Source organism: Giraffa tippelskirchi, chromosome 12 (genome assembly GCF_054371585.1).
Source record: "Giraffa tippelskirchi isolate mGirTip1 chromosome 12, T2T-mGirTip1v1.2.pri, whole genome shotgun sequence".
In the NCBI taxonomy this organism is placed as follows: domain Eukaryota; kingdom Metazoa; phylum Chordata; class Mammalia; order Artiodactyla; family Giraffidae; genus Giraffa; species Giraffa tippelskirchi.
This window is the reverse complement of record NC_137286.1, coordinates 42,345,099-42,372,051: the sequence shown is the minus strand read 5'-3', so window position 1 is coordinate 42,372,051 and position 26,953 is coordinate 42,345,099. Positions and strand designations below refer to the sequence as shown.

The following is a 26,953-nucleotide window of genomic DNA, read 5'->3' as shown; positions in this document are numbered from 1 at the left end:
AGCTGGCTTAAAACTCGACAATCAAAAATGAAGATCATGGCATCTGGTCCCATCACTTCATGGCAAATAGATGGGGAAACAATGGAAACAGTGACAGACTATTTCGGGGGGCTCCAAAATCAGTGCAGATGGTGATTGCAGCCATGAAATTAAAAGATGCTTGCTCCTTGGAAGAAAAGCTATGACAAACCTAGATAGCATATTAAAAAGCAAAGGCATTACTTTGGTGACAGAGGTTCATATAGTCAAAGCTATGGTTATTCCAGTAGTCAGTATGGATGTGAGAACTGAACAATAATAATGGCTAAGCACCAAAGAACCGATGCCTTCAAACCATGGTGCTAGAGAAGACACTTGAGAGTCCCTTGGACTGCAAGGAGATCAAACCAGTCAATTCTAAAGGAAATCAACCCTGAATATTCATTGGAAGGACTGATGCTGAAGTTGAAGCTCCAATACTTTGGCCACATGATGCAAAGAGCTGACTTATTTGAAGAGACCCTGATGCTAGGAAAGACTGAAGGCAGGAGGAGAAGGGGACGACAGAGGATGAGATGGTTGGATGGAATCATCAACTCAACGGACATGAGTTTGAGAAAACTCCAGGAAATATATTTGGAAGGACAGGGAAGCCTGGTGTGCTGTAGTCCATGGGGTCACAAAGAATCAGACACGACTGAGCAACTGAACAACAATAACATTGAGTGAGTGTTAAGGTGGGTGCTGCTTACTTTAGGTACTCACCCTTCTCACCTTCAACCACCAAAATGAGTACATGAGGGGTGATGAAGTACCGGTTCTCTTGGCCATATTTCCCCAGGCATTCTCCACTCTGTGGCATTATCTGTCCAGAACATGCACAGGCTGGGTGAATAGGACTGGGCCTTTCAGCTCTGTGATCCTAGAGGCTCTCACAACCAGAATGTTGTCACCTGCTTACTGGCCACAGAAGTATGGATTCAGTTCCTAACAGGAGCCCGAGAGCCCTTTCTCTCCCAACGCCCTTCAGTTCATTGCTCCCAGCAATTCATATTAAACCCTAGACAGCAGTCCTTCCTTTAGAGTAGGTCAATTCTGGTTTAAGACAGCTGTTTAAAAGTTTATATGATACCTTGAGATCTTAATTATGTTGAATTGGTTCATGGTGCTTTTCAGGTCTGTCCTTCTACTTACTTTTCTGTTAATTTATCCTGTTAATTTTTGAGAGTTTGATATTGAAACTCCAACTAAAAAAATCTTAATTTATCTACTGAAAAAATAATTGCAATATATAATAGAACTGTATGTAACTTTGTTCTGTATTTTTCAAGTCTCCTGTAAAGTGTTATCTCTCTCTCTCTCTCTCTCTCTCTCTCACACACACACACACACACACACACACACACACACCCTGGGGCCAAGGAAGCAAAGAATAGAGGTAGAGAGGTTGCAAGTATTCTTTGGTGACATGAGATAGAAGGAAGAGGATGTGAGTAACTTAACACCTCAAATCCTTTCCCTAGTCATTGGCAGGGACATCAACCTCTCATCCTTCAAGTTACCACTTTGTTCTGGCCATTACACAAATGTTTGGTGGACTCAGTTAGCATGAGGTAAGTGTGCACTGAGGTCTAGAGCCTCATGGGTGCAGGAGGGGCCTCTGCTGACTTATGTCGAGTGTGTTTGATTGCCCCCAGGCCTGGGGACTGCACTGGGCCAGGAGCAAAGTCATCAATAAACATCTCTGCCTGAGAAAACCAACCAAATGTGTATAAACAAGAACTGTGAGCTGGAAATAACTTACACTGGTAGCTGAATAGAATGGTCACATCCCTTGACATATACCCACAGTTCAAAGATTCATGAGGCATTTCAGTTTAGGTAGAAGCTGTGGTTGGGAGAATAATGTGTAATAAGATTATGCGACCTTTCAATATAGGTAGTAAAATTAATTCAAAATTAAAGAATCATATCTAACACTTCCTTTTCTTAACTGAACTTTAAAACTGTCCTTGGAAATCAGAACACCTATTGAAATGTAGAGACACTGAAGATATGAGATCGATATTGAACTTCTAATATAAATTATACATTTGGAATCAGGGCTTAGTCAAAATTAAGTTCACACTTTAACCCCTCTCTAACTCTAATCAAAAGACAGTGATAGGTAAAATGTAAAAAACAGAACACTAAAAATGTATAATGATGCTCAAATAGAAAATAAGCACTTCCATGAGCTACATATTTATCAGAAATACAAGCTTACAAGCAGTGGTACTTTTGATGAGTTCAAAAGCACCCCATGATGGGGCTTTCCTGGTGGCTAGTGGTAAAGAATCTACCTGCCAATGCAAAAGACATGGGTTTGATCCCTGGTCCAGGAAGATCCCACATGCTGTGAAACAACTAAGCCTATGCACCACAACTATTGAGCCTGTGCTCTAGGGCCCAGGAGCCGCAACTATTGAAGCCCAAGTGCCTTAGAGCTTATGCTCTGCAACAAGAGAAGCCACAGCAATGAGAAGCCAGTGTACCAAGACTAGAGAGCAGCCCTGTTCACTGCAACTAGAGAAAAGCCTGCACAGCAAGGAGGACCCAGCACAACCAGATATAAAATTATTTTTAAAATTAATTTAAAAAGTACCCCATGGGAAATGGGGAACCAAAGCCAGGATCACTGCAGAACCACACAGATCCAAACACTGAGCAATGACATGGCTTTTCTCAGGTCCTGGATTCTACATAGAGTTTCTCTCATCTCCTTAAGAATGTGGCTACTTTAAGAGCCATAGGTCCAGGTGATAGCCTTAGTCTTTTTTTTTTCAGGCTTCTTTAATGAGTGAGGGAGTCCCACCTTAATCTCAATTTTACATCGTGATACTATATCTGGTCCCCACTCTTAAATCAACAATGAGGGGTCGCTTTAGTTGTGTCCAACTCTTTGCAACCCCATGGACTGTATCCCACCAGGCTCCTCTCTCCATGGGATTCTCCAGGCAAGAATACTGGAGTGGGTTGCCATGCCCTTCTCCAGGGAACCTTCCCGACCCAGGGATTAAACCTGCGTTTCTTACGTCTCCTGAATTGGCAGGTGAGTTCTTTACCACTAGGACCACCTGGGAAGCCCAAATAAACAAGGAGTAGATGAATTTAATCCAGATGAAATGACAATAAAAAAGCTACCTGAAAATGATTTTAAGATAACTGTTTCAGGATCTTCAAAGAGGTAAATGAATGAGTAACATCCATAAAAGAATAAAAAAATAAAGAATAAAAAATTATGAAACAAAATAAGTAGAAATGAAACAAGAACAGTGGAATATGAAAAACAACTTATAATAAATCTTAAAATTGAAAAATGTATTATTAATGTAAAATATATTCTTCTATATTGAACACAAAAAGAAAAGTAGAATATTGAGAGATAATACAGGAAATTTACGCAAAGTGAGCATAGAAAGACGAATAACAAAGATCAGCGGCTTTCCCAGTGGTCCAGTGGCTAAGACCCTGCACTCCTAATGCCAGGGACTTGGGTTCGATCCCTGGTAAGGGAACCAGATCCCACATGCCACAACTAAAGATCCTGCATGCCACAATGAAGATCAAAGATCCTGTGTGCTGCAACTATGACCTGACACAGCCAAATAAAAGAATAAATAACAGATGAACTATGGATGGAGGTTCGTGACATTGTACAGAAGACAGGGATCAAGACCATTCCAGAAAAAGAAATGCAAAAAAGCAAAATGGCTGTCTGAGGAGGCCTTACAAATAGCTGGGAAAAGAAGAGAAGCGAAAAGCAAAGGAGAAAAGGAAAGATACACCCATTTGAATGCAGAGTTCCAAAGAATAGCAAGGAGAGATAAGAAAGCCTTCCTTAGAGATCAATGTAAAGAAATAGAGGAAAACAACAGAATGGGAAAGACTAGAGATCTCATCAAGAAAATTAGAGATACCAAGGGAACATTTCATGCAAAGATGGGCTCAATAAAGGACAGAAAGGGTAGGGACCTAACAGAAGCAGAAGACATTAAGAAGAGGTGGCAAGAATACACAGAAGAACTGTACAAAAAAGTTCTTCACGACCCAGATAATCACGATGGTGTGATCACTCACCTAGAGCCAGATATCCTGGAATGTGAAGTCAAGTGGGCCTTAGGAAACATCACTATGAACAAAGCTAGTGGAGGTGATGGAATTCCAGTTGAGCTATTTCAAATCCTACAAGATGATGCTGTGAAAGTGCTGCACTCAATATGCCAGCAAATTTGGAGAACTCAGCAGTGGCCACAGGACTGGAAAAGGTCAGTTTTCATTCCAATCCCAAAGAAAGGCAATGCCAAAGAATGCTCAAACTACTGCACAATTGCACTCATCTCACATGCTAGTAAAGTAATGCTTAAAATTTTCCAACCAGGCTTCAGCAATACGTGAACTGTGAACTTCCAGAAGTTTAAGCTGGTTTTAGAAAAGGCAGAGGAACCAGAGATCAAATTGCCAACATCTGATGGATCATTGAAAAAGCAAGAGAGTTCCAGAAAAACACTTCTGCTTTATTGACTATGCCAAAGCCTTTGCCTGTGTGGATCACAATAAACTGGAAAATTTTGAAAGAGATGGGAATACCAGACCACCTGACCTGCCTCTTGAGAAACCTGTATGCAGGTCAGGAAGCAATAGTTAGAACGGGACATGGAAGAGACTGGTTCCAAATAGTAAAAGGCGTACATCAAGGCTGTATACTGTCACTCTGCTTATTTAACTTATATGCAGAGTACATCATGAGAAACGCTGGGCTGGAGGAAGCACAAGCTGGAATCAAGATTGCCGGGAGAAATATCAATAACCTCAGATATGCAGATGACACCACCCTTATGACAGGAAGTGAAGAAGAACTAAAGAGCCTCTTGATGAAAGTGAAAGAGGAGAGTGAAAAAGTTGGCTTAAAGCTCAACATTCAGAAAACTAAGATCATGGCATCTGGTCCCATCACTTCACAGCAAATAGATGGGGAAACAATGGAAACAGTGGCAGACTTTATTTTTGGGGGCTCCAAAATCACTGCAGATGGTGATTGCAGCAATGAAATTAAAAGACGCTTACTCCTTGGAAGGAAAGTTATGACCAAGCTAGACAGCTTATTAAAAAGCAGAGACATTACTTTGTCAACAAAGGTCTGTCTAGTCAAGGCTATGGTTTTCCCAGTACTTACGTATGGATGTGAGAGTTGGACTATAAAGAAAGCTGAGCACAGAAGAATTGATGCTTTTGAACTGTGGTGTTGGAGAAGACTCTTGAGAGTCCCTTGGACTGCAAGGAGATCCAACCAGTCCATCCTAAAGGAGATCAGTCCTGGGTGTTCACTGGAAGGACTGATGTTGAAGCTGAAACTCCAATGCTTTGGCCACCTGATACAAAGAGCTGACTCATTTGAAAAGACCTTGGTGCTGGGAAAGATTGAGGGCAGGAGGAGAAGGGGACAACAGAGGATGAGATGGTTGGATGGCATCACTGACTCAATGGACATGAGTTTGGGTGAACCCCGGGAGTTGGTGATGGACAGGGAGGCCTGGTATGCTGTGGTTGATGGTGTCGCAAAGAGTCGGACATGACTGAGGACTGAACTGAATTGAACTGAAGAGCAGTTTAGAAACCCAGGTAGAAACCAGTTTAGAAACCCAGGATAGAGAGGTTCCAACATATTTAATAGGAGTCTGGATTAAGAGAACAAAGAAAATGAAGTCAGCAATAGTTGAAGATATACTGGCTGAGAATGTTTCCTCTTATAGAAATACACATCAAATATTGAGCAGGATAACTCAAATCATGCCTTGGCACATCTTCATGAAACTGAAAAAAATCAATGATAAGAAGAAAAAATTAAAGCTATGTAAGTGGCAAGATAGATTTCCTGCTACAGAATGATGTTAGATCAACAGTGAACCACACATCAACAATATCAAAAGCCAGAAGACTTCTAATGGAATTTTTTTAAAAAAAGAATCAATTCAGAATTCTTCACACAGCTAAATGACCATTTATGAGTCAGAGCAAAATAAAGTATTTTTCAGATTTACAGTCTAAGAGCATGTGTCATTCACAATGCTCACTGAAAAAACTACCAAAGTGCTTACTTCAGTAAGAAGAATAGTGAACCCAAAGGGATGGATGGTGGTATGAACAAAAACAGCCCAAAATAGGGGAAAAAATGAATTGGCAGATTAACTGCTGACTGTAACTTTGGGCCAGAAGTTACCTGAGATGTATAAGATAAACAGGAAATGTTGAAACATGAGCCAAAATAAAGAAATAATTCACCACCATTCATAAGAAAGAACTTGATCTGCTCTAGATTCTCTTTGTTCAGCCATTCAGCAAAGGAGGAATGAGTGACCTGTATTTAATGATTGATTTATACACCAGTCTTATCCCAAGAAAGACTTAGGTTAGCTAACCTACAGCTATTCCTGGTCTATCCTTCATTTTCAGATCCAGGAACTTCCTAAGGGAGTCACTGGCAGCCTTTTGATTGAACCTTTGGCACTAGTCCCAGGGAGGGCTCTCCATGTTAAAATGAATCACGGGATGTGGTATTTTTTAAGCAATCCAGTTCCTCAAGTCTTTTAGACAAGCACAGCAAAGACTTTTTAGAAAAACTCAAAGGAAAACGGAACATGGGACTTATAAAAAAATTCTACAGCACTAAAGAATATGTAAGACCCCAAGGGAAAATCTTCCTCAAGTAGGTAAACTTTAAGATAAAGCTGCTTCATATGTCCAATAACATAAAAGAATTTATTACATCCATCAATGAACAATGTCAGTATAAAAAGAATGCAACAAAAGTATACCCATAACAGCAGAAATTGGGTCTTCATTAAAGCAATAAAAGCAGAATGAATAATACAGAGAATCTACTCATTCAAATAGATGATAATGTCAAGAATGATACACCAAATACAGAATAAATCAATATAAAATATTTTATATGAAACAAAAGAAGACAATAGATATTAAAAACAGCACACAGACCTGACAGCCAAATTATGAATAAAACATTCCTGACAAAGAAGGAACAGCTGGTTAAGAATTAATTATCAAAGCTCTCAGAATTTGGAGGGAAAAAAACTTGACATTGGAAATCAAGAGGACGCACAAGAGGTGGGTACAGTGGCCCAGCGGCTAAGACTCCACCCTCCCAATGCAGGGAGCCCAAGTTCAATCCCTGGTCAGGGAACTAGATCTCATGTTCCACAACCAAGAATTTGCATGCTGCAACTATTAATAAAAATCCTTGCCACAACTAAAAGATCTCACGTGCCAGAACTAAGACCTGGTGCAGCCAAATAAGTAAATATAAAAAAGAGAGAAAGGAGAAACATTATATAGTCCACTATTATGTAGATATGACACCCAAGGTTTTCATTCCTAGCCACAAGTTTTCATAAAAAAGAAAAGAAAAAACATTCTGAGATTTGCAGAGACTCAAAAACATTAATAAGCTCAGTGCTGTTTATGCAGAGATTCTTGAAGAGTATTCAAATCACTGTGGTCTGAATTAGTAAAAGAACTATTAATCATAAAGCTATAATTTAAAAATAAACAGTGGTTGTTATTGAAATTGGAGGTAAGTATTAAAATCTGCATCAGGTTTTTACAAGAAACAGGGAAAGAATATTACTGATGTCTATATAACTGATACAGGGACATCCCTGGTGGCCCAGTGGTTAAGAATCTGCCTTGCAACACAGGGGATGCGAGTTCAATGCCTGGTCAGGGAACTAAGATCCCACATGCCTCAGAGCAACTAAGCCTGAGCGCTGTAACTAGTGAGCCCAAGTGCCACAATAAGAGAATCCTCATGCTGCAATGAAAGGTCCCACAAGACACAACCAAGATCCCACAAGCCACAAATAAGACCTGACAAAGCCAACTTAAAAATAATAATATGTCAATGTATGGCAAAAACCACCACAATATTGTAAAGTAATTAGCCTCCAATTAAAATAAATAAAATAATAATAATAACTGATAGAGATATTGGAACAAAAGAAAGAAAAACACTTCGAAAGAATAAAAAAAGGCAGTCTTATATTGTGGGAGACAGTTTCTAAGGGGTTTCCCACAGAGCCCTTCCTCCCAGCGTTCAGGTCCTGGTGAAATCTCCTACCCAATGTGAGCTGGACCTAGGGACACTCTTCTGACAAAGGACAGCAGAAGGAACGGGATATCACTTCTGAGATTAGGTTACAAAACGACTCTGGCTTCCACCTTGCTCACCATTTCTTGTTCTAGCTTGCTTTCTCTGAAGGAAGTACTGCCATGTTGTTGTGAGCTGCTCTATAGATGTGACAAGAAACTGATAACTCTGGCAAACAGCCAGCCAGGCCTGGCGCCTGTCAAGAGTCACATGAGTGAGCTTGGAACTAGATCTTTTGAGGGTGCCAAGAGCCCCATGGGTGAGTGAGAGGCAAATGCTGCCCCAGAGAAACCTTGGGATGACTGCAGCCCCAGCCAACACCTTGACTCAATCTTACTATAGACCCTGGGCCATAGGTCTTAGCTAAGCCACGTTCTACAAGATAATAAATGTCTGTTCTTTTAGGTCACTACATTTTGGGATAATTTGTTACACAGCAATATATAACTATCATACCTATTGTCTGATTATATTTTAGAAGAATGGGAAGAGGAAGAGAAAGAAGAGGAAAGCACAGAAGAGCGTAATATTTCTTTTTGCCAAAGGGAGTCAAGAAATACCAGCTTTGATTCAGTATAGAACAAAAAAACGTATAAAATGTTTAAAGAAAATCATTACTAGGTTTAACAATATGGTTGTTGGCTTCCAAATAGTCAAAGTAAAAAGAAAATACTTTGTGTGTTGAAATAGCATGAAAAATAGCAAAGAAACACTGAGAAAGCGTGTAATGAAATCCCTTAAGTCAGAGCAAGTATAGCAATTAGGCCAGGAACCATTTTAGAAAACAAGGAATCTCACGTTGAGTTAAAAAAGAAAACTCAAAAATATTTACTTATTTGGTAAAGAAATATATTTATTGAGCCCCTACCGGGATACCTGATGAATAAGCCTGACTCAGTCTGACATTAAATACAAACAAGCAATTATGACACAGGATAGTAAGTGCAATGGTGAAGGAAAATCAGGACATAAGAAAAGTTGGTTGATGTAACTTTTTCTCCCTTAGTATTTTTAACCCCTTTTATTTTAGGCTATCCACAAATCAGCACCACTTTCCAAACAGCCTTCCAAGATTCCCAAGACATAACCCTAAAATATACACAAACAAACACAAATTATATTTGCTATAGTCTCTGATCAAAGTGTAGTAAAGTAATAAAGCATACAGTTTAAGAACAAAACAGAAGGCATTAATGAACTGGAAAGCTTTAAATAACATCTGGCTCAACAAAAAATAGTGATAATATAGTAAGAGATGATCCAGAAAAATAACTGGATATATTACATTAGAAAATATAGCAAATGTGGCTAATGATACATTCAGAGTTGAAATCATAGCACAAAAATTTTTTGAAAGGAATTTAGCATTCAACTTAAAGTTCTAGATATACAGTACTAAAGAAATCCTAAGAAAAATTAAATTAAGAAAATAATGAAGATAAAAGAAACTGATGAAGGAACAAATAAAATAGACAACATAAAAAATCTGATTAAGAGGGAAAAAAGAAAAAATTAGAATTGAGAAAATTCACATAATAATAACTAAATATTTTTATGGTTATATAATGCACACAATTATGTGTTACTTAATTTTAAAACAGCATTAGATTTAACTTAAAATAGCACTAGATGGACATTTCTGCCTAAAAATACATAAATGAAAGTAGAAGAAACAGAAAACTTAAAGAGTAATAAAGGAAAATGAATAGAAAAAAACTATTTTTTTTTCTTTTTTTTTTCTTTCTTTTTTTTTTATTTTATAAATTTATTTATTTTAGTTGGGGGCTAATTACTTTACAATATTGTAATAGTTTTTGCCATACATTGACATGAATCAGCCATGGGTTTACATGTGTTCCCCTTCCTGGACCCCCCACCCACCTCCCTCCCCATCCCATCCTTCTGGATCATCCCATTGCCCCGGCCCTGAGCCCTTGTCTCATGCATCGAACATGGAATGGTGTTCTGTTTCACATATGATAATATACATGTTTCAATGCTATTCTCCCAGAACGCCCCACCCTCACCTTCTCCCTCAGAGTCCATAAAATTGTTCCATGCATCTGTGTCTCTTATTCTGTCTCGCATATAGGGTTATCGTTACCATCTTTCAAATTCCATATATATGCATTAGTATACTGTATTGTTGTTTTTCTTTCTGGCTTGCTTCACTCTGTATAATGGGCTCCAGTTTCATCCATCTCAGTAGAACCGATTCAAATGTATTTTTTTAATGGCTGAGTAATATTCCATTGTGTATATGTACCACAGCTTCCTTATCCATTCGTCTGCTGATGGACATCTAGGTTGCTTCCATGTCCTGGCTATTGTAAACAGTGCTGCGATGAACATTGGGGTACACACGTCTCTTTCAATTCTGGTTTCCTCGGTGTATATGCCCAGCAGTGGGATTGCTGGGTCATATGGCAGTTCTATTCCCAGTTTTTTAAGGAATCTCCACACTGTTCTCCATAGTGGCTGTACTAGTTTGCATTCCCACCAACAGTGTAAGAGGGTTCCCTTTTCTCCACACCCTCTCCAGCATTTATTGCTTGTAGACTTTTGGATGGCAGCCATTCTGACTGGTGTGAAATGATACCTCATTGTGGTTTTGATTTGCATTTCTCTTATAATGAGTGATGTTGAGCATCTTTTCATGTGTTTGTTAGCCATCTGTATGTCTTCTTTGGAGAAATGTCTGTCTAGTTCTTTGGCCCATTTTTTGATTGGGTCGTTTATTTTTCGGGAATTCAGCTGCAGAAGTTGCTTGTATATTTTTGAGATTAATTGTTTGTCTGTTGCTTCATTTGCTATTATTTTCTCCCATTCTGAAGGCTGTCTTTTCACCTTGTTTATAGTTTCCTTTGTTGTGCAAAAGCTTTTAATTTTAATTAGGTCCCATTTGTTTATTTTTGCTTTTATTTCCAATATTCTGGGAGGTGGGTCATGGAGGATCCTGCTGTGATTTATGTCGGAGAGTGTTTTGCCTATGTTTTCCTCTAGGAGTTTTATTGTTTCTGGTCTTACGTTTAGATCTTTAATCCATTTTGAGTTTATTTTTGTGTACGGTGTTAGGAAGTGTTCTAGTTTCATTCTTTTACAAGTGGTTGACCAGTTTTCCCAGCACCACTTGTTAAAGAGATTGTCTTTTCTCCATTGTATATTCTTGCCTCCTTTGTTGAAGATAAGGTGTCCATATGTGCGTGGGTTTATCTCTGGGCTTTCTATTTTGTTCCATTGATCTATATTTCTATCTTTGTGCCAGTAACATACTGTCTTGATGACTGTGGCTTTGTAGTAGAGCCTGAAGTCAGGCAGGTTGATTCCTCCAGTTCCATTCTTCTTCCTCAAGATTGCTTTGGCTATTCGAGGTTTCTTATATTTCCATACAAATTGTGAGATGATTTGTTCTAGTTCTGTGAAAAATACCATTGGTAGCTTGATAGGGATTGCATTGAATCTACAGATTGCTTTAAAAAAACTATTTTTAAAAAAACCTCTAGCCCGACCAGCAGGTTTGAATGCTGTCAAATCTTAGAGAAACATAATTTCCATGTTAAAAAAAAAAAACTTTTCCATAGCATTGGGGAAAATGGGAAGCTACCAATTGGTATTATAAAACAAACATGTCCATTGACTCCAAATTTCTTTGACTTACATACACACAATTACAGGCCAATTTCCCTTATAAATAGAGATATGAAAACCTAAAATGGAACAGAATTCCAAAGGATATTGATGCTACAATTCAGTCTCTCAACAATCATTCATTGAACACCTATTACTGGGCAAAGATGATACACCAAGCATTTTATGCTAAACCCTGGGAGATACTAAATTAGTAAGATATGGCCTTTGTCATCAAGGAGCAGAGTCTAATAGATGGGGAGGGCATGTAAGAGAACAATTAAAATGTGTTACATGCAAAGGAAACCTATTCTCAGAGTATAGCAAGGAATAGGGACATCTAGTCCAGCCTGGAAAAGGAAAACAGAGACTTTCAGCAATGACTTCTTGGAGGACCATGAGCTTAAACTAAGCCTAAAGGAAGAGTAGGAATTAGCCAATAGGGAGGTGGGGGGCGCAATGTTCCACCTCAGCTGGTAAGGTTATTCCAGGCAAAAGAGACAGGAGTGGAAGCACTTCCCTAGCGGTTCAGTGGTTAAGAATCCACCTTCCAATACAGGGACATGGGTTCAATCCCGGGGAACTAACATCCCACATGGTGCCAGGCAACTAAGCCCTCACGACACAACTAGAGAGCCTGCGTGCTGCAACCAAGACCCAACACAGACTGATAAATTAATATCTTTTTAAAAGAGAGAGATAGGAGCAGAGACATGGAGGCAAGCTTGCTTAGAAAAAAACTACTATGCACAATAGTGGCCTACAGGCTTAGGATGGTGTATACTGTTTACACTGTAAGTGCAGCATCTAAACCAAAGGAGGCAGAGTGTTAAGTACAAACAACAGATGACTGAGGACAGACCCTGAGGAACATCCAAAGTGCAGAAAGAGGAGAAAGAGGAACCCATGAAGCTCATGGAAAATATCTGGTGAGAGAGGAATGAGGAGAACCAGGAGCACGAGATGGTGAGGAACTCAGGGAAGTTGTGGTCCACAGAGACTAATACAGCAGAGGACAGTGTGAATAGTGGAAGAATGCCCGTTGGATGGGAAATCAAGGAAGCGAGCAACAAGTGTGGACTACCTGAAAAGCTGGGACAAGAAGAAGAGGAAAGAGTGGAGAAGGTGTGAGATTCAAAGGAATGTTCTGGGTTTTTTTGTTGTACAGGGTTTAGGACTTCCCTGGCAGCTCAGTGGTTAGGGTGTCACACTGCCACTTCAGGGGGCATGGGTTCGATCCCTGGTCGGGGAACTAATATCCCACATGCTCCATGGTATGGCCTGATAAAAACAGAGAGAGAAGAAATAATTAAAAAATAAAAAATTAAAACAGGTGTTTAAATGTATTTTGGTTAAATCACTGAGGGGAATAAAAAGGGGAGTTTTCCATGAAAATGTGGCACTGGGGTAGAGACACCAACCCCGTCATCATTCTGCTTCTCTATCAACACTCAGTCTGTATGCTGAAGCTGAGGAGGCTGATTAAGGTATTAGGATTTGGCTGTTGGATGTCACAGAAGGATAGTGGTGCCAGGGAATTATGGGTTATGGGAGATAATAATCTGAGTAATAGAGACAGGGTTCTTACTCCACAGGTAAGAGACAGAGGCCAGGAAGAGACTGATAGGGAAAACAGAGGAGTCAGGAAACTAGATATCTTCATAGGCCAAAATACACAGGTGGCAGAAAGGGAAGAGATGTTGAAGCCCGGGGAGGTCCAAGAATCATAGGGCCAGATTACTGGGGAGGCAGACCACATCACCACTGAAATCCAGGAATTAAGGAAGGTCTAGGCGGGGTGGAAAATTGTAGCCAATACTCAGGGTCATCAGTGAATGACAGGGCATGACCGGGAAGTGAGAGTTCCGTGGAGGGCTGCTCACGAGGGCAGAGACGGGCCTGCTGTGGCCTCAGGCACTGCCAACACCTGACACATACAAGGCACTCAGTATCAAAAATTATTTGTGAGAAGGAGAAACAGCATATGACACCACTTATATGAGGAATCTGAAAAGAAATGCTACAAATGAACTTACAAAACAGATACAGACTCACAGACTTAGAGAAGGAACTTATTCTTGCCAGGGGGAAGGACTAGGGGAAGGGATAGTTAAGGAGCTTGGGGTGGACATGTCCACACTGCTATATTTAAAATGGATAACCTACAAGGACCTACTGTATAACACAGGGAACTCTGCTCAATGTTATGTGGCAGCCTGAATGGGCGGGGAACTTGGGAGAGAATAGATACATGTACATGTATGGCTGAGTCCTTTCACCGTTCACCTAAAACTATCACAACATTGTTAATCAGCTATACTCCAATATAAAACAAAAAGTTTTAAAAAAATATTTTTTTGTGCAACAAACAAATGACTTTCCTCCACCTCCATCACTTAGCACATGAGAAAACCCAGTCTCCAAAAGCTACACAGCTAGTGTTCAGCTAGCCAGTGCTTACCACTTCCTTGCAAAACCACACTAAATATGGATTTCCTTCTCACCCTCCCAGAGGCAGCTCATGATATTATTGTTTTATTCTCTCAGAACTATTTAAGTGGCATTTGTCATTCCCTGGGTGCTGGGATGGAATATCCTGAAGCTGAATGAATAAAGGGAGTGGTTGAAAATCTTCCTTGAGGCCTAGAGGGACTTACTCACTTATTGGAAATAATACATCACATGCATTTTCAAGGCACATTTGGTCCTGTAACCATATCCTCACCAGTCTGCCAACATTTTATTGTCCTCTCTTCTTCAGGTGCTGTGGTCCTACTTTCTTCATTAAGACTCAGAAAATCAGGAAATCACATACACACACACTATGGCTGTCCATCCACAGTCATCATATATTTTTTTTCCACAGATTCTATAGGCTTTAAGAAATGAATTGGTCTCCAGTTGAGTAGGTCTGCGCTGTGAAAGTCTTCCTGACTCTTATCTTTAAGTATTAATAGAAATGAAAACATCCCCCCAAAGGCCATTGACCACTGTGGAATCCAACTGAAGAAGGGTGGTGACACACTCCTCCTTCCCACTGGACCAAGATTTCAAAGCTTCAAATGTGTGGTAAATCTAACCAAAGATAAAGATTTGCAGGTGTTTTTTGCATAAAAGCAAGAAGGGCAGATGTATCCGAAACGTGCTTCTAACCAAATGGGACATCTGCAATCCATTAGGGGTGTCCTGAAGAGAGAAAGTGAGAGGGGAGGTCTGGGCAGAAAGCCTGCTCAGCAGAAACACGAGCATGAGGACGTGCGTGGACCCTTCTGCCAGGATCTGAGGACGGCGAGGTTCTAAGACAGGTCACCTTTTCAAGGGTAAAATTACATCTCTGCCCAATAACCTGGCTCCTCTTTTTTTTTGGGGGGGGGGTTCCCTTCTATCGCATTATCTTTGAAATGTCAGTGCCTTCTCTTTACTCAAGTACACCTACATGTTTTAGTATTTAAGACTTGGCAGCCACCTCAGATAAAGACAGCATTCCCCTCTGTGAGTCTGCAGACCTTCCTTTCTCAGCATTCGCGGAGAGTGATGGGTGTCCTGACTCGGCTTCTTACACTCCCACAGAACAAAGCAGAATTGTCACCACGGCATTACTGGCAGGTTACTCACTGGTTGTTATGTGCTCTGTTTCAGACTCCCAAGAAAACCACTAGCTTTGATTAGAAGGTGTGTAACAAAGGCTGTTGCGAAATACTCACGGCTGTGAAAATGATTCGGAGGTGTGTGACTCCTAGAACGGACATTACGAAGGTCACTTGATTTTAATATATAGGCTCTATGCCCAGGGCTTGCTTCTGGTCTCCCTTTGAAGTCTCAGACTGAGCTTCAGTGACTGGGTCCAAGTTGAGCATAACGTGTACCTGGGGTGCTCCTTCTGTAAGTTCCTTCATGAGCGAACAGGTCTATTTCCTGTATAATGTCTCTTACTGACTCGCCTTTGGATAAACCATTAGTGCTGGGGCATTTTGTTAATTACTAAACTCCTGGTGACAGACAAAACTGGCCTGTTAAAACTTGTGTGGTAATTTGAGGATTTCAAGCCACACCTCTGAGAAATGTCGGTATCAAAACTGATTTGGTGTCGAGACAAGGTGTTAGAGGCCACAGTTTGACAAAATGGATCCCCAAGTGCAGCTGGCAATTACATTTTTAGAAGTCTTCAATTATGCCATTTTATAAGAAGGTACTTTTAAGAAGCTACAAGTCAAGAATGTGTTTTTAAATCCCTTCATATACACATTTATAGGTTAGACCCTATTTAAGAAGCACCAGAAGAGCCCTGTTCTAGATATAGTAAGAATCGGTCCCTATCTTCTGAATCTCAAAAGCCAAGAAGAAAAATCTCTTCAAAAATTAAAGTATGTGGTCAGCGCATTTCTGGAAAATATTTTACTTAGGATCAAGGAGATAAGCATGACCAGAAAATAGGCGTGCTTTAATTAGAAGGATCTCCTCACCTGCCCAGGATTTGTGGATTTAAGGTCTGTGTTTGGAGACTCTCTTAATCTTTTATCATCTGAGAGTGAAAGATTGAACAAAGACTGTTATAACAGAGGGCACTTCGTATTTCATTTATCCTTTATCCCAGAATAATCTTCCAGTAAAACTGAATATAAGTTTCTACATCAGCAGAGAAGCTTTCTATTGAAAATAAGGGGGGGAAACTCAAATTGGCTTACATGATAAAACTGGTTTAACTGTTCACAAATCTAAAAGGCTGAAGGCTTCATGCATGGTTTGATCAAAACTTCAGCTACAAATAACATCAGGGATTACATGACTCCTTCATGACAATGGGTAAAGAAGAACCTGGCTTCCCATAACCATCAAGCAAAAATCCTGAGCTTTGAGCTGATTGGATTATGATAGAACCAATCCCTCTGACCAGTAAAATACCTTGGTGTTGACTGGGGCTTCCATGGTGGCTCAGATGGTAAAGAATCTGCCTGCAATGCAGGAGACCTGGGTTTGATCTTGGCATCAGGAAGATCCCTTGGAGAAGGGAATGGCAACCCACTTCAGTATTCTTTGGGAGGATTCCATGGAGAGTGGAGCCCTCCACGGAATCACAAAGAGTCAGACACAACTCAGCGCCTAACACTTTCACTTTCTTTCACCTGAACCAATCACCTGTGGGAGTCAGGTTGGGTCCCTACCTAGAAGAAACAGCTGCTACATGCTTTAGAAGGAATGAAATGGAGATTGAGGAGGCAACACATCATAGCATCTGCTGCAATCCTTCTTCACGCATAGACTCTGGATTATAATATTTTTTTTGGCTGTGCCAGGTCTCTAGTTGCAGCACGTGGGATCTTGGTTGGGGCATGCAGGCTCTAGTTCCCCAATCAGGGATTGAACCTGGGTCCCCTGCATTGGGAGCTCAGAGTCTTAACTACGGGATCGCCAAGGAGGTCCCCTAGTTAATCTTTATTCAGTATCAGAGATGAGGGCTATAAAAAGGAATCTATTTCCTCTAAATTTGATATGAAAAATTTAAAGATGGTTTTTACTGCTTCAAAAACTTAAAATGCATAACTCTAAGTTTGTTTTTTAAACAGCTCTCTTTTCCCTTAAGAATACTCCCAAAGAAATATTTTTAGTTTGATATCAGTGGGTAATTGAGAATGATTTAAAACCCATCCTATGTCCATCTTCCCTAACCCTTTCTTCCCAATTTCCAAAAGCAATATGACCTAATTTGGAATTCTCAGTTATAGTAACCCAAATATTTTCTACTTGACTTGAAAATGGGTCATTAAATTTGTAGAAGATGCCATGTTCCAAGGTATAATGAACCTTACAAGTTTTCTTTTGACACATGTTCACTTGTTTCCCTTTCCTGATAAAACCCACTTCAAATCCATCAACTTGAAATGCGAAGGGCCAATCTAAGGGATTTTCAATAACTAAGTATTCTTTCTAAACTTTACTTAGAAACAGAGCTCCTTGAGTTCACAGTTGAAATTGTAGTACTACATAAAAGTGTACAGGGAGGGGCCCACTTGTAATATTTTCTTTCCACTGCCTTGGTGAAGAGAGAATGAGCTGTTCAGAAGACAGGCCTTCTTATGACTGTCGCCAATTATTTAAAGGCCATGGAGGACAGATTAAATAAGAAGCTAACTTCACATATCCCAGACATATCAAAACAACAGTAGTAGCCAAACTCGCAAAATTTTCTCCAAGCCTTACACTTGCAAGACCATCATAAGCATTCGACCTGTCTGTGTCAAAAATGAGTATTCTTTCCCAGTCGTTGAGAGTGCCAATGATGCTCACATGCCGCAGCCCTGGCAGACGCGGTCAGGGAAGCGGCTGAGAATTGGGCCTGGGTTTGTTTGCAGTTGGGAATTTATGACAGAATTTATCACTCTTCTTCTGACATCCCCTCCTTGAGATTTAGCAGTCTTGGCTACCAAACCCACAATACAAGACCCAGCGCGTTCCCCTCTGTGGAGCAGGACCTTAAGGGTATTGTGGTTCCCTCAGTCCCTGACCTTGTGTGAGAGGTGGAGAAACGGAACAGGTCTCTGCCACCAAAACCCTTTGCCACCTCTGGGACAGCCTCATCTCCTTCCTCTCCATAGGGAGCAGCCCAGAGGCTGGAGGGAAGTTGTAACACTTGGGCCAGGCCTGCAGCAGGCCAGCCTGCCCCTCCACAGGCAGCTGGGGGTGGTGGGGTTGAGGGGTGCAGTTTGGCCTGAACCCCGCTTAGTCAGGTTCCACTGCTGAGCTGAGCTCCAGATGCGCCCAGACCTGCCGCCTCCAGGTGTCTGTGTCTGGGCTGGGAGGTGACCGAGCCAATATGACTCTTGCCTCCTGGTGTTTCCCGACACCGTCCTCTGAGAAACGTGGAGGACTCAGGTGAGGCCACCTCAGAAGACTTCTGACAGAGCCATGGCTCTCTGCCCACCCTGAGTGTCAGAAGCCTTTTCCTGCCCAGCCTCTTTGGCCTCACAGTCCTCCTGTCAACTGCCCAAGGGCAGTTCCTCCTCCAGCCACAGGTAAGATCAGAAGAGAGGGGGGCAGCCACCCAGACACCAGGCTGGAATACACTGTTCCCATCAATGGTGCCCAAAACTCCACAGAGCTAAAGCTGGAGGTTTTTTCCTTTTTATTATGATGAGCCCATGGTTTAAAATACCTTTTTTTAATTAAAAAAAAAGTTTTTTCAAGTTCATTTGTTCCCACTGGAGAAAAACTTGTGAGAATTCGTTTTTCAGTGAGAGGCAATTCTATATTTCATAGAACTATTATCAACTATAGGGAGTCTCATCAGTGTATAAAAACACTGTAAAAGTTTACCAGCCCAGAGACTTCCCTGGTGGTCCAGTGGTTTGGAATTTGCTTTCCAATGAGGGGGCGTGCAGGTTTGATCCTTGGCTGAGGAGCTGGGATCTCATATGCCTCACCCTCATGGCCAGAAAGCCAAAACACAGAGCAAGGGCAGTGCTGTAACAAATTTAATAAAGACTATGGGAATAGGCCACATCAAAACAAATCTTAAAAAAAATAAAAGTTTATCAGCCCGTTAGTGAGCTCTGAATCCAGCACAAAAAGGTTGCTACTAATCTCCAGGTGGCTTTTGAGAATTCCATGTAAAGCTTAGGCAGGCAGTGAGCCATTGTGCATCAGGAGTGATACTCACCCTACAAATGTTCACTGCACATCTACTATATTCTACAAACCCAGGCCCCAAGAAGACATCACTATATATAGCAGAGGGTACACATGAACAGCACATAGGCCAGATTCAGCCCGAAAACATATTTTGTTTGACTCACACAGTATTTATCAAAAATTTTAATGAGTTGCCAAATTTTAAATATCAGGATATTCCCAGCTTCTTTTGAAAACTCAGGAAATCTGGCATAAGTAAGCTCACATTCCCAGCTGATGACAAGCAGAATAAAAACTGATCACCTCACAAAGGCACTGGCTGTCAGTGCAAACAACCCCCACTGTCCTGCCTACCCCAGCTCAGGCTGCCCCTCCTCTCAGGATACACCAACAGTTCTCAGGGTGGGCCATCATAGCATATCCTCCCAGGAAAGGCCTCACTCAGGGACAGGGCAACCCAGCCAAGCCTCTCACTTAAGAAGAACAGCTTTGGGATTCCCTGGTGGCTCAACAGTAAACAATCTGCTTGCCAATGCAGAAGACACGGGGTTCGATCCCTGATCCAAGAAGTTCTCACATGCCGTGCAGCAGCTAAGCCCATGTGCCACAATAAGAGAAGCCACCACCACGAGAAGCAAGGGCAAGGGCACAGCAACCAGAGAGTAGCCCCCACTCGCCACAACTAGAGAAAAGCCCATGCAGCAACAGAGACCCAGCACAGTCATAAATAAATAAAAATATTTTTAAAAGGAATTACTTAAAAAAAAAAAACAGAGCAGCTTTATGCCTCTATAAGAACAGGTCACAAGGCTTTTCTTAATTTACGCCTTCTTGACTTTTACCCTTTTTAATAAAGCTTTTTTTTTAATCCCCGGTATCAGTGAAGATAATGTTTTTTATGCTCGCTACAACAAGAAACTGGACACAAACGAGAAACGGTCAGGCTGAAGCAAAGACGCTGCTGCTGCTAAGTCGCTTCAGTCGTGTCCAACTCTGTGTGACCCCATGGACTGCAGCCTACCAGGCTCCTCCGTCCACGGGATTGTCCAGGCAATAGCACTGGAGTGGGTTGCCACTGCCTTCTCCGGGAGCAAAGAAGCACACAGAGGCAAAAAGGGAGAACTGTGAGAACGGGGTAGGCCCTCGGGGTACACCATTCGCCAGCTGAAGAAGCTGAGGCCTGGAGACAGGAAACTCATGCCCATCACTGACCAGTAGAAGAGAAGCATGCTCTGGATGGTCCTTACCCAGCCAGTGCCACATCCTTTTCTTCACTCAGGGGTGGTTTCTCTGGCCCAGTTTCTGCTTGCATGTTTCCAAGGAGAGGCAGAGAAGTCCATCAAATCTGGGAATAAATAGGAGGGCTGATGTCAGAAGTCACACTTAATCAGGTATATGGTTCTCAATGAACCTGCAAAAAATAAATCAGCAATTTTCATCTAGTCCTACTGATTCCCAAAATGAGTCCAAATTGTCACATTTGGAGAAATGTATATGTGCATCCTCAGGTTTCCAGGTGGCAAAGTGCTAAAGCATCTGCCTGCCAATGCAGGAGATGCAGGTTTGATCTCTGGGTCTGGAAGATCCCCTGGAGGAAAGCATGGCTACCCAGTCCAATATTCCTGCTTGGGAAATCCCATGGACAGAGGAGCCTGCTGGGCTACAGTTCATTGGGTCGCAAGGAGTAGGACATGCTTGAGCGAGCATGCATGCATGCATATGTGCATCCCCACGGTGCATATTGGAATAGACAGCCTATTTTCACGTTTTCAAATTGTGTATTGCCAAAAATCCTCCTTGTCTGTAACTAGAGTTAAACAGGTTGATCCTGATTTTTGCTGCTAGTGAAAGGTTTTACTAAAATATAATTAAGTTGTAAATTAATTTTACAACACAAAGATACTGACTAAAGTTGTCAATGAGACAAAATAAATGTATTTAACTGGGCCACTGTCTGGGTCTTTGACATTTCAGCATATTTATAATAAGCCTATACGGCCATTCAAGAATGCTGAAACCAAGAACTTCTCTGAAAACGAATTTAAATTAATTACAAGATCAGTTTTATGAGCAGCAGAAAGGGAGGAGAATAGCGTTTACAGAACAAAAACTATCTTATTTAACTCTACTTATCTAACTAGGGACAGGACTTCATACCTACTTTTAAAGATGAGAACAGTGAGGCCAAGAAAGCTGTCCTCCTCAACCGGTTTCCAATTGTGGGAACCAGCTACACCCAAGCCATTCTAACTCCAAAACCTGGGCTTTGTCTGCTGCAGCAACTCGTAACACAGAAGTCACTAAGATGAGTAATAACCAAAGAAGTCAAGACAAGGACACATCACGACCAGGCTAGAGAATGTAATAAGCACAGTAAGAGAGGCAGCTGCAAGTGCCTGGGGGTCAGAAGAGGACAAAAGCAGGCGGAGTGGAGGGCTGGTGGATCTGGGAAGGCCTCTGAGAAGGGGTGACATTTGAGAAAGGTCCTGAAGGATGCACTGCATTACAACAGGCAGAGAGGAGGAGAAAGGTCAAAATGCTGGGAGTGGGAAGGACAAGGATAAAGGGAAGGTAAGCCGTTTAGGTTTGCAATTCACAAAGCAAAGCTTCATAATAAAGACGGTCATGTGAGAAAATGCATCTTGCCAACACCTTGCCAAGGCAGGGCAAAGAGAGACCATCACAGGAGGTCAGGCAACCTCATACCTGCGCGGAAGGGCACTACACTGCAGACCCAGGACAGGACCAGGACACAAGATGTGTGTGTCCAGCCTGCCGGGCACAGGCAGCAGGAGCTCTCTGGACTCCACAAAGCCCAAATTCTCCTACTTTCCTCCACAGGCACCACAGCTGCTCCTTTCTCTCCTTTTCCACTCAGAGGTCTGTGAGATTCAGAGCCAGGACCCTCCGTCTGAATGACTGCAACTCCCTTCTTTTCCCTTCCATCTCATATGTTTTTTCACAATGTGCAAGGTTTGTTTGTTTGTTTGTTTGTTTTTCCTTTTTCCCCTTCAAAGATCTTCACTAGCAGCAAGGTAGGTGGGATAAACTGGGGGAGAAGAAGGCAGGATTCCCCACTAAGTCCAGCCTTCAGAGACTTCTTTTAGGGACCTGAAAAGGGAGGGAAGGCCTGACTCTCCTGCAGGGTCTGCGTCTGCCCCAGCGCAGGGCAGGAGAAAAGCTGGGTCCTGTTCCAGCAGCCGTGGGCCATGTCTGTCTGCTCCTAGGGTGAAGGACGCTGTGTCCCCAGGACAGAAGGCCAGGTCCCCTCCTTAGGCCGCCTCCCCTTCTCTTCATGGGGGCCGAGTTCCTGTTAGGTTTCCCAGGACATTTCATTTTGTCCTTAACACCCCATAAGGTAGGTGAAAATTTAATCCCATTCTACAACGGAAGCAACTGAGGCTTAGAGAGCAAAGTCGCTCGTCCTCGGGACTCGGTAAAGCGGGAACTGACTCTAACTCCAACTACAGAAAGAAAGCGGGGTGCCCCGTTGGCGGTTGTAATAAACCTTCCTGGCGCCCTCCTTTCTCCACATCCTGGGACACGTCCCCCACCCCCACCACCACTTCCTCTGGAAATAAACTTTTTGGTGATGAGGGTGGCACAGCCCTCTTCTTGGCCGCGGTGGGACCCCGAGTGCGCCCCGGGGTGGGCAGGGCGGCAGGACCATCGCCCGCGATGGGAGCCAGAGAGAGAACTTCAGAGTGTTTCGCCCTTCCCCGGGAGAGGCAAACACCGACACGTCCGTGTCTTTCCCGACAAGTGCCTTCAAGCCCGGCGGGGGCAGACACCTCCGCGCCGGCCGCCGGTGAGGTCTCCGCTGTCTGCGGGGGCCACGGCCTCGCCTCAGCTGCATCGATTTAGCGCGTTCGTGAGCCGCCCCGGAGGGAGGCGGCTTCCCGGCGGCGCAGCAGCAGCGCCTGAGCTGCGGGCGACTCTGCGGCCCGGCGGGAGGGGGAGGGGAGAGGGGGAGGGGCGCCCCCCGGGGCGCAGGGGGCGGGCGTGCGGGCACACGCGGTGCGCGGCGGGCGGGGGCGGCCACCGCGCCGCGCGGCCGGGGCGCCCGGGGAGCCGCCCACTTCGCCGCGGCGGGCCCCGACGGCCGGAGCTTGGATGAGGCGGCGCCCGCCGAGCTGGGGCGGACGCGGGGCGACCCGGGACGGGGACACGCGCCGGTAGCCCCGGCACTGCAGCGGCCGCAGGATGGCCGAGGTAAGCGCGGCGCCCTCCGCGGACGCGGGGCCCTTTCAGCGCGCGGGGTGGGGCGACCGGGGACGCCACTAGGACCCGGGGCCGCTCGGGCCGCTCGGGTCTCGGGGGTGCGCCCCGGGCCACCTACCCGAAGGCCACCTGCGCAGCAGGGGAGGCGGCGGCGCGGCCTTTCCCCGGGGCCGGGCGTGAGGGAACGTCTCCACCGCGGGGAGGGCCCGTGGGGGCGCCCGGACCCGTCTCCGCCCGACGTCCCGGAGCCGCCTGACGCGCTCCGGGTGCGCGACTGGTGTCGGCGGGCGAGGGCGGGTCCCCGGCGTCCCCGGGGCCGCGTCAAAGCGTCGAAAGTGCGGGGTCTGGAGGGACCCGGCGGCCGCGTCCTCCCTGCGCGCGTCTTCCCGCCCCCTCAGCACCTCCACTGTTCGGTCTAGGACGTTGGGACTAACTGTTGCAACCGCTCTTACTGCAGAATTAATTACACAGCTGCTATTTTAAGTGACCGTTTTTCACCTGGATTTTGTTTCTGGAGAACTGAGCGTGCCTTCGGGTCCCTCAGAGAATTGCGGAGCCAGGCGAGGGGCAGTGACGGGTGCTCCTGTCGGGATGGGATGGTTGGATGGGAGTGAGAGTCTTTTGTACAAAACTACAAATGGAGACGCGGTCGGGTCGGGGGGCTTCCCGGGACAGCAGAGAGTCGACGGTGCAGGGTCAGGTTTTTATAAACGTTCCAGCTGACCTGCCGGGTGCGCGGAACGGTTCAGCGCGAGATGTTGCCGCAGCCCCGGGAATCGGGGTCGGGCTCAAGTGTTTCCACGTCCGAGCCTGACAGACGGGGCTCTGGCCCTTGAGGGGTACGGGCTGCCTGCGGGTGACCGGGCCGGACCGGGCTGCGAAGCCTGCGGCGGTGTCGAATCCGGGGCCGCCCTCGGCTTCCCGGCCTGGAGGTGCCGCGACCGCCCGCCTCCCGCGCTCCCAAGCGGGGTCCCGGCCGATGGGGCGGTGGACTGGGGGCCCCCCGCGGGCGGAGGAGGGGGCGGCGGCCACCGCGTGGTCCCCGCTGCTCCTCGGGCCAGACCCCGAGCCCTAGCGGCCGCCCGGCTTTGCATAAGCTAAAGGATTTGTCAGCCAGATGTGACAAGATTGTCGAGAGCGGCGAGTGAAGGAGGAGATCTGATATTAATCAGCGCATAGCTCGGAGCCAAACTTTCTCAAATGCGGTGTAGAAACATGTTCTTCTCATTTTAGGCATCTCTTTGTGGCGGCGGGGCTGCCACCGGCCTGACTTTGACAGTTAAATGGAATGCCAACTAGCAGCCTTAATTGTATGAGTAAAGTTGTGTGTTGTTGGGGGGAGGATCAGACACGCTAAGGTTCAGTAATGTCCCCTCGTTTTATGGCCGTGCTCACCGCGGCCCTCTGAAGACAGGGCGTTTAAATGGGGCCAGACGCCTGGTCGCAGCCAGGCCTCTGCTGTTAACACTTAAGGGGCCTAAAAGAGGCCCCGCTGGTGTCCTGGGAATCCCTGTCGGGGTGTGTATGCGCACGCGTGTGTGTGTGTGTGTGTGTGTGTGTGTGTGTGTGTGTGTGTGTGTAGGGGGAAATATGTGTTCCTACAGCTTTGGACTCATAGAGCAGATTTAGCAACCATTTTTTTAAAAACATATTCTTCTTATCAAAGCAACAAAGATTTTGGCTTGACAGTAAGTGAGTTGAACAACAGCATTTAGCAGGTCATTTTTCTGGTGTCCTTCTGTTCCTTATTGTTTTAATTTGCTGTTGGATTTCATGGCATCTTTTCATAACATTTCTTAGACTCTTAATTGCAAATATGTGCTTATATGTTAACAGTTTTGTTCAGTGATAAATATGATGGCTTCTCTGTTGTCCCCAAATCTCTTGATGTATTTATTAATATTTCATTTAAATTGAATATGTCAAAATAAAACTTTTGTGCATCAAGTAAAAGAGCATTACTTCAAATGTTACAGATTGTCCAGGATTTGATTTTTGCTTTAAATAGATGTGGAAAGATAGCCATCGCTTTTGCTAAAATAAATTTTGATAAATAGCTTTATCCTTTGTGGCATACCTAAAAGAATAAGATGTGTCATTATTTGATTTCTCACCTTATAAGTTTGCTGACTTTAATTTCACTAAGGAAGTTGGTTGAACATGTTCAGTTGTAGCTAAATGCTGAGAAGAAGTGGTGGAATCTTCACCTAACACAAGTACTGCTCATATTTTGGGAACTCATGTTCAGACATCTGCATAATTTAATTTGGAATATCATCTATGTCCATTGTTGTATTCCCTTCAGAATAGTAAGGATTTAGCAGCATGCTCCTTCTTCAAAGAGTGTAATGAGTTTGCAGTGGTGATTTGGCTGTTGATATCTACAGGAATGTGGAATGATGATCTGTTGGTTCTGGTTATAATTCACACTAGACATATTAACCCAAATGGAGTTATTGCAGTAGAAGCATAAAGTTTGCACAGAGAGTTAGCTTTATATTATTTTAATTTTTCACACCTTTCCCATGCAGCAGTTAGGCCTGTGTCCCAAGTCCATGCCAGCATTCTGTACCTCAGCTTGGAAAGAAGGATGAACCAACCTATTGGGTGAGAAGAGCCATATCGGTTTCCCCGTGGAACAAATCATAATTTTCGTTTAAGCATACACTTATTATTTATGAACGCCTAGGGATAAATATAAATGGGAAGACATTTGAAAAGTTCAGTTTGCCGGTACAGTTAAACCACAGCATGAGGGGTGAGGGGTATAAGTGTCTTTTAGCTTTTGTGTATGGCTTTAGAAGTTATTTTGACAGTGGCCATTAAAGAGTTGCCCTGAAGGTTCCACAAGGTAAATTACTTGCAGGAGGAGCGTGCTTTACCCCGGGGTGAATTTTCACCTCTACAGATGTCATTTAGAATGAGTTACTTTTGTCAGAAACAGTCCTGTTTTAAAAGAACGAGAAATATCATAGCTAAGATGAAATCTCAGTACTGAGCAGCACATCTTTTTTTATATCTGAGATCAAGATTTAGAGAGTCATAGATTTTCTAAATTACTATTCTGAACAGTCTATAGATTTTGAAATTTTATTTATTTAGATATTTTATTTTTGATGACTTTTCTGAGAGATGTTAAAGATAACTGGATCTGCACAGAAGAGGCATCTGGAAAGGGTTGGTTGGTTTTTTTTTTCCTTTTACATCAGTTTCCACCTGAAAAACCTTATTTGCTCTTGTCATTCTTTGAAGCCCTTTTTCCTAATTCTGGAAATTCCAAGATTACGGTGCAGCCCC

The 26,953-nt window shown here is 43.5% G+C and overlaps 1 protein-coding gene and 1 long non-coding RNA gene across 3 annotated transcripts in view; one reads left to right on the top strand and one right to left on the bottom strand.

The window, feature by feature from the left end:
* LOC145528453 (uncharacterized) overlaps positions 1–24,667 on the bottom strand; it is a 132,353-nt gene extending 107,686 nt beyond the window's left edge. The window contains exons 1-2 of the long non-coding RNA XR_014070435.1: positions 24,155–24,667; positions 20,683–20,780 (exon numbers count right to left, since the gene is read on the bottom strand). This is a non-coding gene — a long non-coding RNA (uncharacterized LOC145528453). The remainder of the gene's footprint in view (positions 1–20,682; positions 20,781–24,154) is intronic.
* The window catches only part of BNC1 (basonuclin zinc finger protein 1), a 31,846-nt gene continuing 26,377 nt past the window's right edge, over positions 21,485–26,953 (top strand). Inside the window, exon 1 of one of the 2 annotated variants that reach the window (XM_081546784.1) lies at positions 21,485–23,243. In XM_081546784.1, coding sequence (XP_081402910.1) covers positions 23,028–23,243 — 216 coding nt within the window. In that variant the 5' untranslated portion in view covers positions 21,485–23,027. Of the gene's footprint in view, positions 23,244–23,422; positions 23,648–26,953 lie in introns of those variants that run through there. The other variant, XM_081546785.1, reaches the window with a different exon arrangement.